The sequence below is a fragment of the Oryx dammah genome, unplaced genomic scaffold (assembly GCF_014754425.2).
Source record: "Oryx dammah isolate SB20612 unplaced genomic scaffold, SCBI_Odam_1.1 HiC_scaffold_10, whole genome shotgun sequence".
Taxonomy (NCBI): Eukaryota; Metazoa; Chordata; class Mammalia; order Artiodactyla; family Bovidae; genus Oryx; species Oryx dammah.
This window is the reverse complement of record NW_024070194.1, coordinates 82,160,474-82,175,418: the sequence shown is the minus strand read 5'-3', so window position 1 is coordinate 82,175,418 and position 14,945 is coordinate 82,160,474. Positions and strand designations below refer to the sequence as shown.

Genomic DNA, 14,945 nt, shown 5'->3' with positions numbered 1-14,945 from the left:
CAGGGAAGCCCAAACTACCGCACAATTGCACTCATCTCACACGCTCAAAATTCTCAAAAATGCTCAAAATTCTCCAAGCCAGGCTTCAGCAGTACATGAACCATGAATTTCCAGATGTTCAAGCTGGTTTTAGAAAAGTCAGAGGAACCAGAGATCAAATTGCCAACATCCACTGGATCACAGAAAAAGCAAGAGAGTTCCAGAAAAACATCTATTTCTGCTTTATTGACTATGCCAAAGCCTTTGACTGTGTGGATCACAACAAACTGTGGAAAATTCTGAAAGAGATGGGAATACCAGACCACCTGACCTGCCTCTTGAGAAACCTATGCAGGTCAGGAAGCAACAGTTAGAACTGGACATGGAACAACAGACTGGTTCCAAATAGGAAAAGGAGTACGTCAAGGCTGTATACTGTCACCCTGCTTATTTAACTTATATGCAGAGTATATCATGAGAAATGCTGGGCTGGAAGAAGCACAAGCTGGAATCAAGATTGCTGGGAGAGAGCTTAAAGACTATTAAAAAACAATCAGAACATTAAGAATCAAGTTATCCTGGAAGGAGGTCAAGATGGTAACCACGGAAGCTGGAGTTAAGGGGAGGAGCATCAGGCAAGATAAGTTATTATCTAAAGCAATTAGAGTAAGCAAGCAATTAGAAGCTTTTGTTACTTGTGTTTCGCTGAACACTGTGAACAGAAAGCTTTTTGAAATCCTTGGCTAAATCAAAACCTGGAAAGTGAGGATTTCTAACCTTCAAGAAAAAATGCTGAGCATGAAATAAAAAGGTATTTGTTTTTATACTTAACTTGGTAGGAAAAAGGAAAGAAAAAAAAAAGATGTCAGCTCAGCTGGGTCCCAATTCCAGCCCTGGGAAGCCCAAAGCCCAGCCCTCTTGGTTTTATTTTCAAGGATAGCAATTTTTCCCTCCCTTGGCCAAGTTCAGTGTGTAGGATCTTAGTTCCCTTACCAAGGATCAAACCTTCACCCCCTGGAAGCGTGAAGTCTTAACCACTGGACTGCCAGGGAAGTCCCACCCTCCCCACCTTGGTTTTTGTAAATAGTCTTGAAGGACTTTCTTGGTTTCTAGACTTCTGAGATCTTGCTTCCATGTGTAAATTGAGTACAATTTCCTCAAGAGATGGAAGGCAGGCTTTACATCCCAGTAATAGGGAACAAATTTGACTGGGAATGGCTGGGTTACTATCTAACACTGACATGTCATTTTCCCCTGCCGGGGCTCAGCCTCCCTCCATCCAGCTGGCTTTTCTTTCCCAGTCTTATTTCTTTCCTTTTCTCCCTCTGCCCCGCCTCCCCTCTCCTTGCAGGAGCAGAAACAAGAAACTCTTCCTCTAATCTCCAGCCGGGCAGGTTTTCCCTCCCCTGGAGTCCAGGTGCCTGTAGCATTTGCTCCTCAGTGGCTTTCCCCCAAGGAGACAGCTCCCTCCTTCCTCTTCCCAAAAAGGAATCGTGGGGCCAGCTGTAAAGATTTTTAAAAATTATTTTTTTCACGTCTTTACTCAGGATGGGAAAATCTCTGAAGTTTAAGGTGGCACCTGGCTGTCCTGTAGTGCTTGTATTTTTTCCAAGGCTTCGTTCTGTCTGGAATTTTATTATAATAACTAATGATGGGACTTTCTTAATGGTCCAGTGGTTAAGATTCTGAGCTTCCAATGCAGGGGGTCACAGGTTCAATCCCTGGTCAGGGAATTAGATCCCACATGCCACATGGTGTGGCCAAAAAGGAAAACAAACAAACAACCACCACAACAAAAAACTAATGGGAATGAACATACCTTGATGTTTATGTAATTTTAATAAATCACCTTCAAAATGATAAAACATTAGTAATCAAATAGACAGAGATTCACTCAGTCGTGTCCAACTCTTTGGGACCCCACAGACTGTAGCCCACGAGGCTCCTCTGTCCATAGGATTTTCCCAGGCAAGAATATTGGAATGGGTTATCATTTCCTCTCCCAGGGGAGTCTTCCCGACCCAGGGATCAAACCCGTGTCTTCAGTATTGGCAGGTGGATTCTTTACCACTGAGCCACATGAGAAGGCTAGCTTCTACCAATGATTCACACCAAAAGGTGGTTCAATGAAGCAGCTATGATGAGGCAGTGCTAGAATTCAAAGGGGAATCAGGTCCCCTTGAAACTCAAACCTAATAATAGTAGAAAACATCACCCACTCACAGCAATATACACAGATTTGAAACCGTTTCCTTGCGAATGTTTCTGTTTTGGGGGATAATTCTATTATTTGAAGGCTCTAAGTAGTGACAGGCAAACAGAGAAGATGCCTCAGTGACCTGATAGCCATGCCCTGGAGAGAGAGCCGAGAGACGGGTCCCCAACCCCTCTCTGATGATCTGAGGTGGAGCTGATGTAATAATAATAGAAATAAAGTACACAATAAATGTAATGCACTTGAATCATCCTGAAACCATCCCCCATTCTCCAATTCATGTAAAAAATTATCTTTCATGAAACTGGTCCCTAGTGCCAAAAAGTTTGGGGATATTCAGAGGAATGTTCTTTGTCCTTCACACCTGCGCTTTTTTCCTTCTAACCTCCCCATCTCACAAAGCTTTAACTTCTCCTGGCATCACACTCCTCTTCCCACTTTGAGGGGCAGGGTGCACGCCAGTGCTCAGGCCTCAGGTCCTCCCTGGGCGCTGGTGATCTGTCCTTCTCATCCTGGCTTTGTAAGGCGCTCCCCTAAGTTTTTCCTGCTCCCTTGTTTCTCTGCTGCTGTTGCTAAGTCGCTTCAGTCGTGTCCGACTCTGTGCGACCCCATAGACGGCAGCCCACCAGGCTCCCCTGTCCCCGGGGTTCTCCAGGCAAGAACACTGGAGTGGGTTGCCATTTCCTTCTCCAATGCAGGAAAGGGAAAAGTGAAAGAAGTCGCCCAGTCATGTCCGACTCTTAGCGATCCCATAGACTGCAGCCTACCAGGCTCCTCTGTCCATGGGATTTTCCAGGCAAGAGTTTCTCCTGAATCTTCCTAGATAAACCTGTCTAAATGATGCAAGAATTTTCTATCTAATGAATCTGTGATTTTCACCACTTTAATCACACCTGGGCTGTGTCTACCACACTCTCTCCACAGCTGCACTTGTCGTTTCTGTTTCGTTCTCAGCTTTCTCTTTAACACTGGAGTACAGCCGATTAACAATGGTGTGATGGTTTCAGGTGGACAGCAAAGGGACTCAGACATACGTAGTCATGTGTCCATTCTCCCCCAGACCCCTCTCCCATCCAGGCTGCCACATAACATTAAGCAGAGTTCCCTGTGCTGTACAGTAGGTCCTTCATTATCCATTTTATTGTCAGATTTTATTTACTCCTTACTTTCTTTATGTCCCCTAAATGAATCTCCTCAAAACCCAGTTCCTCTCGTCTCAGGCCCCATAGCTAGTATTTCATTTTCACAATCACATTGCCTCATGTAGGAGGTTGCTCCTTTCCTCCGAGGGTGGGCGGGGGGGGAGGGCAAACTGGCGCAGTGGAGGGAGGGGGCCTTAGCCACCTGCAGCCTGCAGCCTGAACAGCCACAAGGCTCCCCCAGGGGCAGAGTGATACAGGCTCTGCCTGCCAACACAGGAGACACAGTAGACTCGGGTTTGATCCCTGGGTCTGAAAGATCTCCTGGAGTAGGAAATGGCAACCCACTGCAGTATTCTTGTCTGGAAAATCCCATGGAAAGGAGGAGCCTGGTAGGCTACGGTCCACGGGGTTGCAAAGAGTCAGACAAGACTGAGCATGCACACACACCACAGACACCAATGTGGAGTCAAACATCCCAGCTCACTTTCGGAGGGTTTAATTATGCCTTAATGCTCCTCATTATAATTAAGCAGAAATCGTGATTCTAATGAGCATATTTACAGAAACCACACAAGTATGCTTCCCTGGTGGCTCAGATGGTAAAGAACCCACCTGCAATGCAGGTGACCCAGGTTCAATCCCTGGGTCAGAAGATCCCCTGGAGGAGGACATGGCAACCCACTCCAGTATTCTTGCCTGGAGAATTCCATGGACAGAGAAGCCTGGAGGGCTACAGTCCACAGGGTCTCAAAGAGTCAGACATGACTGAGCAAATAACACACACAAGTAGATCCATATAATCGCACACTTCACCTACTTGTACCTTAATGATGTTCCATCCTTGTTTACTTTACCCTGGTTTCCCTTTCAGGTTGAATGAGCACAACTTTTGAAGTCTTTAATTGATGACTATTTTAACTTAAGCAAGCCCTGCTGGAGGGTGACAGATGGTGAATGTCAAAAACCCAGAGGGAGGGTTTCTGCTTAGCCTTTGATTTTTGTTTTGTTTTTTAAGCCAGAGAAATGTCCGATTGTGCTCATAGTTTGTCAGAGAAGGCAATGGCAACCCACTCCAGTGTTCTTGCCTGGAGAATCCTAGGGATGGGAGAGCCTGGTGGGCTGCCGTCGATGGTTGCACAGAGTCGGACACGACTGACGCGACTTAGCAGCAGCAGCAGCTCATAGTTTGTAAGCATACGTCACCAACTTTTATCTTCCTGCAAATTCCCTGTTCTCCCCCAGATTTCTCTTCTACTTCTGGCTAAGGAGGGGCTGGGCAACTAGGCAGCCGCATGCCTGAGTGGCTCCGGCGATAAGCCTCATAGTTATTTTTCTCAATTAAGGTTTTCACTGACAATTTTACCGTTCCATTTTAAGCTTCTTCATTCCCTTGGGCCTCGGTACATATGTCTATGATAAGTCTCATCCCGTCCAACCAGATTGTCTCCTCAGAATATAGACTAACCTATTTCAAAAAGCTCATCTCTCTCTCTCTCTCTTTGGAACATAACACTCGAAAATGCATTGAAACAGAAAGTAATTAAGCTTTAAAGGAGAGCTATAAAAGTGATTTATTCATGAGTACACACTTATCCTTCTCCCAATTGACACCCATTGTATATTAATTTTTCTTTAGTGTGTATCTGCAGCCTTTTTCTAAATCTTTACTACTAATGGAAACTTTTTATTCCAACCTTATTTCCTTCTGCTTGGCCCCAAAGACTCTCATGTGTGCTGAAAGGGATCTACTGGGGATACAGAACCAGGGTTTCAGAATTTGGGAAATTCTGCTCTGAAATAATAATGCTCCCTAGTCACAACCACTGACTTTTATTAGGTTGTCAATTAGCTATTTGTTTAATTAGGGAAAGAAATTTTCTTAATTCTTTTTTTTTTTTTTCCTGAAGTTATCTGGTGACAGAACAGCTATGGAACACATATTGGGCTGGCCAAAACATTTGGGTTTTTCCATAAGATGTTAAGGAAAAATCAGAATCAAGTTATTGGCCAACTCAATATCCTTTTCTTGGGCTTGCCAGGTGGTGCCAGTGGTAAAGAATTCTCCTGCCAATGCAGGAGATGCAAGAGAAGATGGGCTTGATCCCTGGGTCAGGAAGATCCCCTGGAATAGAAAAAGGCAATCCATTCCAGTATTCTTGCCTGGAAACTGCAGACAGAGGAGCCTGGTGGGCTACAGTCCATGGGACCGCAGAGTTGGATACAACTGAGCAACTAAGCACAGCACAATACCTTTTTCTTAGGTCAGTGGAACTTGCATTCTACAGAGAACTTGCATTCTACAGAGAACTTGCATTCTTTGTAATTTCTATAGAGAAATTTCTATAGGCTCCCCTCTGTGACCCCAAAGGACTCACAGAAGAAGAAAGAAACAATGATAATAATACTTCCTTTATATTGTATAGTTTTCAAAGCAGATTCACACACATCAATCCATCCAAGCTTTAAAAAAAAAAAAAAAAAAAAAAACGAGGCTCAGAGAGATTAAATAAAGGGCATCTTCAAGGTCACACACCTAGCCAGTCAGTGTCAGAGACCAGAATTTAAACCATTTACTTGATGGTTCCCATTAAAAAAAAAATCAATCTCAAGAATAGGATTATAGAGATCCAGCATTTTTTATTAACATTATGGAGGGGAATGTTTTGTAAGCAATACTTACCAGCGACTGTGCTTTTCTTAGTTTAGATCTGTCCTGTGATTTATTTTTCTTATCATGTGACTGTCGGTTGAAAGCTGGGTTCATTTCATGTCTTTTCCTTCTTCTGTTAACTGGAGAGCATTGGGAAAATTATAAATATCATTTTAAAGCTTTGGTGGTTGGCATAGCTCTTTGTCTATTTGATTTTGTTGTTCCTGCGGTTTAAAAGATTATCTTCACTCAGCTGGAAAGAAGCCAAGTGTTTATCAATAGAGAAGGGGTTGAATAAACTCTGACACGTCCACACAATGGAGGACTGTGGGCTGTAAAAAAGGAGGCCAGAGTATTTCTTCATATACCTGTGGAGTGAGCTCCTGGATATATTGTTACATGAAGAAAGAAAGTGGGATAAAGTGGTATGTATTGTGCGACACCATTTCTTTCAGAAAGGGGTGCATGTGTCTGTATTTGTTTATATTTTTTTCATCTGCCTCACTTCCCCTCCTTTATGATTTTTTTAAATGTAAGGACATTTTAAAAAATAGTTTACCTATCCGTAGGATTCCCCTGTGATCCAATTAGGAACAGGGAACAGTATTGGAGACTTCTCCAGATACACTTTGTTTTGTATATTTGACTTTGGAACCATTTCAAAATTATGAAATAAAAGAAAAAATATTCCAAAAATCTAAAAACAGCTGGTGGTGTCACCCCACACAAAGGAATAACTTCATGAGACTTTAACACATTCATTTGTCTGAACAGCCTTAGCAGAACATATCCTAAGGACAAAACCACAGGCAAAGACATCCTAAACTGTTTTCAGTAACCTTATTGTTTGTATTAACATTAATATTTGTTTTTTAAAGTGATTGCATAAAAGAGACACAGATGTGTAGAGCGGACTTTTGGACTCTGAGGGAGAGGGAGAGGGTGGGATGATTTGGGAGAATGGCATTGAAACATGTATACTATCATGTAAGAAACGAATCACCAGTCTATGTTCGATGCAGGATGCTTGGGGCTGGTGCACGGGGATGATCCAGAGGGATGATATGTACACCCGTGGCGGATTCATGTCAATGTATGCTAAAACCAATACAGTATTGTAAAGTAAAATAAAGCAAAATATAAAAATTTAAAAAAAGTGATTGCATATACTAGGATAAAGTATGGATTCACATTATTATTATTATGAGTATATACCTTCAGGCTAAAAGCAAAATGAACCAGAAACAAACATTGATTTGTTTTGACAATGACATGAATTAGCAATTCAGAAATTACTTCCAGAATTTGTTAAGTAAATGTATACTCTCTGTATGTACTTCATATAATACATTTTTTATACAAGATTATGCTGCACTGTGCTTAGTCGCTCAGTTGTGTCCAACTCTTTGTGACTCCATGGATTGTAGCCCGCCAGGCTCCTCTGTCCCTGGGGATTCTCCAGGCAAGAATACTGGAGTGGGTTACCATGTCCTCCTCTAGGGGATCTTCTCAACCCAGGGATGGAACACAGGTCTCCCGCATTGCAGGTGGGTTCTGAGCCACCAGGGAAGCCCATACAAAATTGTGTATGTACATATATATGTCACAGAAGGGAGGTGCAAATACAGAAAAGACTGTTATGAACCCTATGGTGCTGGATTGGAATCTGAGGTATTAAAATATTAAAAGAAGCTGTAAGAAAAGCATTACAGCTACAAAATGCAAACAAATCCTAAAGAAAAGGTCAAACTTACCAATAAAGGTTCATTTACTTTCATTCACTTTTTGCTTCTTGGGGCTTCCCTGGTGGCTCAGCCATAAAGAATCCACCTGCAATGCAGCAGATGCAGTTTTGATCCCTGGGTTGAGAAGATCCCCTGGAGAAGAGAATGGCAACCCACTCCAGTATTCTTGCCTGGAGAGCCCCCATGGACAGAGGAGTCTGGTGGGCTGCACTCCATGGGGTTGCACAGAGTCTGACATGACTCAGCGACTAAACCCCCATCACCAGTGAAACGCATTTGCATTTCACAGTAGCTTCTGTTTTCATCTTTTCATAGACCAAAGTGCCAGTAAATTGTTTCTAAAAGGAAAGAAGTGGAGAAGGGCACAGTTCTTACCCTTGCCAGCTGTGTTCAATGGGGTCACGATTGTCCAGGTAATTGAAGTGAATGATATCAGTCGGGTGCTTGTCAGAAGACCTCCAGGGTGGGAGTTCTTTCTCCCCTGGGTGGTTCTTCTTTCTTAAAGAGGAAAAGGATCGGAAAGTGGATGAAGGAGACAGCTTTCCCCCTGGAGAACTGCTTCTAATAGGTTGAACATCCGTGATCACAAACCCATCTTTTGGAGGTGTCTAGAAGGAGAAAATTATTTCTTTTCTCAAAACAGTATAATAATAACAAAAGTAAAACAAAGAACATGGACTTCCCTGGTGGTCTAGTGATTAAGAATCTGCCTGCCAATGCAGGGGACACTGGTTCAATCCCTGGTCCAGGAAGATTCCACATGCCCATGTGCCACAACCACTGAGCCAGTGCTCTAGAGTTTGTGCTCTGCAACAAGAAAAGCCATTGCAATAAAAATCCTGAGCATGGAAGGTAAAGAATAGCCTCTGCTCACTGCAACTAGGGAATGCCCAAGGGCAATAACAAAGACCCTTTGCAACCAAAAATGAATAAATAAATAAATCCTTTAAAAAAATCATTATCATCATCACCATGATTGCACTGATAATGGTGGCAGTGATCACAGCAGCCACCAACCCAGAGGTACTTGTATGTGCCAGGCACTGTCTCAGGAAGTATTCCTGCATTATTATTTTTTGAGGGGGGTTATACAGTGAGGCATGCTCGATCTTTGTTCCCCCTACTAGGGATCGAACCTGCACCCCTTACATTGGAAGCACAGTGTCTTAACCATTGGACCACCAGGAAAGTCCCATTCCTACATTACTTTATTTAATCTTCATAATAACTTTAAGAGGTAATCGTAACTGCTTCCATTTTACAGAAGAGAAAACTGAAGATAGGATAAACTGATTAATTTTTCCACTACTACTATGAAGACATAAGCAGTAAGACCCAGGGTCAGAATTTGAATCCAGGACTCTCCAGCTTCAAGTCCACACAATGAACTTCTCTATCCTGTATTGCCACCTCTCCTACAATATCATTATACAGTTATTCCACAACTGAAGTTAGTTTGTTACAAAAATATACGTTCTTAAAAACAGTACCTTGTTCTCCCTATCTAAAACAGAGACAGTTTCCATTATGTAGGGGTAAACTATAGATTTTATCAATTATCAAAACTTCAGCCATTTCTAAAGAATTGGGAAATGAAAGTCTTTTTTTTTTTTTTTGGAAAGTCTATTTTTTAATTGCCCAAAATGAAAGTCTGGTTTTCTTGTATATAAAATTCATAAGGGTTTTTATGCGGTTGTAGCCTAAGGGAACAGGTACTGCTATGTTGAGAAGCCATTAAAGGCTTAATTTTTGTTCTTTAAGAGATTAGGGAAGCTTTGCTCAGTAAATTGGTTTGCTTAAATTGTTTGTGAAAATTTAAAAATTCCCCAAGTTCCTCCAAGCAGAATCAGTTAGTTTCTTATCCTTGTTTCAACTGCTCTTTCTTTGTACATATTTTTCTTACAGGATAGTACTTCGTATTCAATGTGGTAATTATCTGTTTGTCTGTGTCCTGGGCCATAGACTAGGCTCCCAGAAAGTGGGGTTAAGACCACTGTAGCCTTAGCAGCTAGCACATAACAGTATTTAATACATATTTACTGATGTCGTGAGTGATTGTAAGTAGTCGAGTAAGAAGAAATTTTACTTTTATATAATTGATGGCTCATTACTAGACTAGTATTCAGTGTTTTGTGTGAGTCCTGGCAACCCACTCCAGTACTCTTGCCTGGAGAATCTCCATGGACAGAGGAGCCTGGTGAGCTACAGGCCCTGGGGTTGAAAAGAGTTGGACACGACTGAGCAACTAAGCACAGCACAGTTCAAATCTCACTTAAAATGGACATTCGAGGAATCCCCTGGTGGTCCAGTGGTTAGGACTCCACACTTTCACTGCTGAGGAGCAGGAGTTCGATCCCTGGTCAGGGAACTAAGAGCCCAAGTCATACGGGGTGGCCAAAAAAATAAATTAAATAAGATGGACATTCATTTCATTTTTCTGAGTTTATATTGAATGAAATCTATTTTTGCTGGAAGAGGTCTTGTTTAACACCACTGGTAATAAAGAATACATCTTAATAAAAAAGCATTTTCAGGGGAGAAAATTTAGGCATGAATGCTAGTAACTATGTACAAAAATAAACAGCATTAATTCTGAAAAGTACAAAATATTTGACCCATTAACAGAATAGATAATAATGAAAACTGATGACTTTCTGTTAAGTAAAGAAAAACTTTGTTCCCTTTACCCAAAGCCGTTTGAGACTTTTTAAAATCTTAAATGTTGAAAAAATTTTAAAGACTTTTGTTTGCATATATTGAAATGACCAGACATCCTTTCTCTTTTATTCTGTGAATTACATGGACTGATTTTTAAATACTATGCCAACCTTACTCTCCTTGGATACATCCCACTTGGTCATCATGTATTATTTTTTTTATATATATCTTACTGGGTTTAATTTGCCAATTTTTTCTTTAATAGAAAAACTGAAATTTACTATAATAAAGTACTCCCTAAAGAAATTAAATACTAAGCAACAATGTGGCAATTTTCTTGTATCAGAACTATTCATCATTTTAAAATGTGTGTGTGTTAGTTGCTCAATAATGTCCGACTCTTTATGACCCCATGGACTGTAGCCCACCAGGCTCCTCCAACCATGGGGATTCTCCAGGCAAGAATACTGGAGTGGGTAGCCATTCTCTTCTCCAGGGGATCCTCCCGACCCAGAGATCAAACCTGCATCTCCTGCATTGCAGGTGGATTCCTTACCGTCTGAGCCACCAGGGAAGTGCATAAATAGTTTCTGGAAAAAGAGTTATTGTTGAAGACCAAGTATTAAAATCAGTATTGCATACAATACTCAAAACCTTTTTTCATTCTACAACCTGGTTAATCACTTTTCTCTCCTCTGCCCCAGAACAGCCTACGCTTCAGCTATTGAAGCCTTTCCCTGCCTATGAGCGACTTTGAATGAGAGTTAAGGAAAGCCTTGTGATAAAAGGAGTCATAGCTATTGTAATTTTTAAAATAACTCTTCCACCACTGCACTTTACATTTTTCTTTTTAAAAGAAATTCTCATGAAGAACAGCCATCATTGAAATCAGAAAGACTGCTTTTATCATTGTAATTATAACAATATTAATTATGTAGTTTATTACTGTATTAAATGTAGAGGGTTTCTACTTCAAGTAAACATAATAAAATGAAACATAAATGAGCATGTTAAGAGCCAACTATTCATATTTCAAAAGGATTCTTCAATTCAAAAAGGACTCACTGCACCTTTTCTATAAAAAAAAATCAATGTGGTTTTAAAAATAATTTTAAAATTGTAATTTACACATAATTTTCAGGAACTCTTCTATTATACAAAATGATGCACAGCTTTGCATGTATATAGCTCATGCCATAAAGAAAAAGCTCATAAAATTTACCCATAAGTTATCTAATTAACTGTGACTATAAGAATGAACATAAACATTGGTTACAATGCATAGAAAACCACTAGAAAAATTTATGCTCATACTATTTACTGTTTACGATTCCATGTAAGGACTTTACATTGCTAGTTTCTAAAGTGAAAAGAACTTTAATATGCCCATTATGCCCTTTCCTAATTACTCATTTTTGCAAACTTTTCTTTATTAATGATAGAAACATAAACTTCAGTTTGCCTGGTAGAATCACAGAAAATTTGAATTAGTTAAGTAAAATTTGATGACCCATAGGTAATAAATACTGCATATTACCCACAGAATCCCAGTGTCAGAATTGTGTACTGTAGGCATCAGAGACACAGAAATCCAGGAATTTGGAGAGAATGAGGAGCTCCAAGTCATAACTTGGGTGGAACTGTGGTTTGTGAGTGTCAGATGGCTTTCAACTAACATGGATATCTTGAAAAGAGCTGTTAAGTTCTTAGAACAAGGGAATTTTGAAGTCATGGTATATTTCTTTTGAACCAATGGCCTTCTCCAACTTAGTTCTAGAATTCCTAAGTAGATGATGTTAGTAATTCTTCTTTTCCCAAATTTACCTTGGGCTTGGTAACATGGAGTTCTTTCACCATTTGAATAGAATGCTTCTTCCATACACCCTGCTCATAGGCAGTTGGGGAGACATTGATGTACCAGTTAAACTGTAAACATTTTAGCATCCAGAGCTGATCCAGTTCAGTTAAATTCTTCCAATGCCAGCTCACCTGGAAAAACAATGTTAAAAAACTATTCAGTTTACATGTCCACTTTCTCTAGGTTTTGAGCCATCACCCTGGTACTGAGAGAACTTTTTTTTTTTTTTCTGGAGTGGGTTGCCATGCCCTCCTCCAAGGGATCTTCCTGACCCAGAGATCGAACCCACTTCTCTGCACTGCAGGCAGGTTCTTTACCACTGAGCCACTGAGGAAGTGGATTCATGGATTCATTCATGAATGAATCAGAACAAACATAATTTTAACTAGATAAACCAGGCCTGGAATTCACAATTAGTTTCTTTTTGATCCTTTTCCTCCAAATCACAACCAAGTTACCTCTTACCTGAAGTGCTTCCTAATCAGGCAGGAATATATTTTTTTATTTTAATTGGAGGATAATTACAACATTATGATGGTTTTGCCATACATTGGCCATAGGTATACATGTGTCCCCTCCAACCAGAACACCACTTCCGCCTCCCTCCCCATCCCATCCCTCCAGGTTCTCACAGAGCACTGGCTTTGGGTACCCCTTTTTCTTTTCTTTTCTTTTTTTTTTAATGTTAATTCAGACAGAATCCAAGTCAACTAATATTTATCAAGCACCTATTAACCATCCTCATCACAACCTGAAGGGTAGTATAATTAATATTCTCCCCTTGCAAATGGGGAAAGTAAGCTTCAGATAAGACTTTGGAACTTCCTAAAGAACTCTGGCTATGCCAAAGTCTTTGACTGTGTGGATCACAATAAACTATGGAAAATTCTAAAAGGGATGGGAATACCAGACCACCTGACCTGCCTCTTGAGAAACCTGTATGCAGGTCAGGAAGCAACAGTTAGAACTGGACATGGAAAAACAGACTGGTTCCAAATAGGAAAAGGAGTACATCAAGACTGTATATTGTCACCCTGTTTATTTAACTTATATGCAGAGTACATCATGAGAAATGCTGGGCTGGAGAAAGCACAAGCTGGAATCAAGATTGCTGGGAGAAATATCAATAACCTCAGATATGCAGATGACACCACCCTTATGGCAGAAACTAAAGAAGAACTAAAGAGCCTCTTGATGAAAGAGGAGAGTGAAAAAGTTGGCTTTAAGCTCAACATTCAGAAAACTAAGATCATGGCATCTGGTCCCATCACTTCATGGCAAAATAGATGGAGAAACAGTGGAAACAGTGGCTGACTTTATTTTTCTGGGCTCCAAAATCACTGCAGATGATGATTGAAGCCATGAAATTAAAAGATGCTTACTCCTTCGAAGGAAAGTTATGACCAGCTTAGACAGCATATTAAAAAGCAGAGACGTTACTTTGCCAACAAAGGTCCGTCTAGTTAAGGCTATGGTTTTTCCTGTAGTCATGTATGGATGTGAGAGTTGGACTATAAAGAAAGCTGAGCGCCGAAGAATTGATGCTTTTGAACTGTGGTGTTGGAGAAGACTCTTGAGAGTCCCTTGGACAGGAAGGAGATCCAACCAGTCCATCCTAAAGGAGATCAGTCCTGGGTGTTTATTGGAGGGAGTGATGTTGAAGCTGAAACTCCATTACTTTGGCCACTTGATGCGAAGAGCTGAGTCATTTGTAAAGACCCTGATGTTGGGAAAGATTGAAGGCAGGAGGAGAAGGGGACAACAGAGGATGAGATGGTTGGATGGCAAACTCAAGGGACATGAGTTTGGGTAAACTCCGGGAGTTGGTGATGGACAGGGAAGCCTGGTGTGCTGTGATTCATGTGGTCACAAAGAGTCAGACACTACTGAGTGACTGAACTGAACTGAACTGAACTGAAGGATCTCTGGGAGTCTGCGTATGCAAGTTGTATGAAGGCTACAGAAAACTCCAGTTGGCACATTGCTTATTTTTTTCATGATATGCTTCTGTTTTCCCTCCATTCTTATGATTTAACTAAATATATAAAGGGAACACAATGACTAATACTATATTGGTGTGTCCTAAATAACCTTTAAGATTCAATAAAGCATTAAGTATTTGTCCTGGGGACTTCCCTGGTGATCTAGCAGCTAAGATTCTATGCTTTCAGTGCAGGGGTCCAGGGTTTGATCCCCGGTTAGGGAACTGGATTACACGTGCTGCAACTGACACCTGGTGCAGCCAGATTAATACATTTTTTAAAAAGTATTCTGTACATTCCATTTTCCTAGCATTATGGTCAATCCTACATATCCAGCAAATGGTGGATGTGACCCTATTATGTGTAGTAGTTTTTAAAATAATTTATTCCAGGTTTTAAATAAGTCTTAGTAGAAACTAGAGTCAAGTCCATATATAAAGTTGAGACTAGGCATTCCACATCTCTTATCAAGAATTGCAGAGCTGATAGCTAATCTTCACATTCATTTCATCCTTGGAAAACTAGCCTCTTTTTCAAGGTTAACTCAATAATAAATAATGTTTGAGGGCCCCCAAAAGGAGCAGAACACTCTGTAATGGAACTTGCTACCCATCCGTTTATCTATCTGTCTCTCTTCCTCCCTCCTTCCATCGTGTATGGAGTTTCTATTACGTCCAGGATTATTTTATGGGTGAAGATAAGACATGTAGGGGAGA

General features: G+C 40.7%; 1 protein-coding gene across 1 annotated transcript in view; it reads right to left on the bottom strand.

Annotated features, from left to right (window-relative positions):
• Window positions 1–8,054: 8,054 nt before the first annotated feature.
• Window positions 8,055–14,945, bottom strand: part of LOC120869201 (F-box only protein 16-like) — a 28,989-nt gene continuing 22,098 nt past the window's right edge. Inside the window, exons 4-5 of the mRNA XM_040248326.1 lie at window positions 12,214–12,378; window positions 8,055–8,339 (exon numbers count right to left, since the gene is read on the bottom strand). Coding sequence (XP_040104260.1) covers window positions 8,103–8,339; window positions 12,214–12,378 — 402 coding nt within the window. The 3' untranslated portion in view covers window positions 8,055–8,102. The remainder of the gene's footprint in view (window positions 8,340–12,213; window positions 12,379–14,945) is intronic.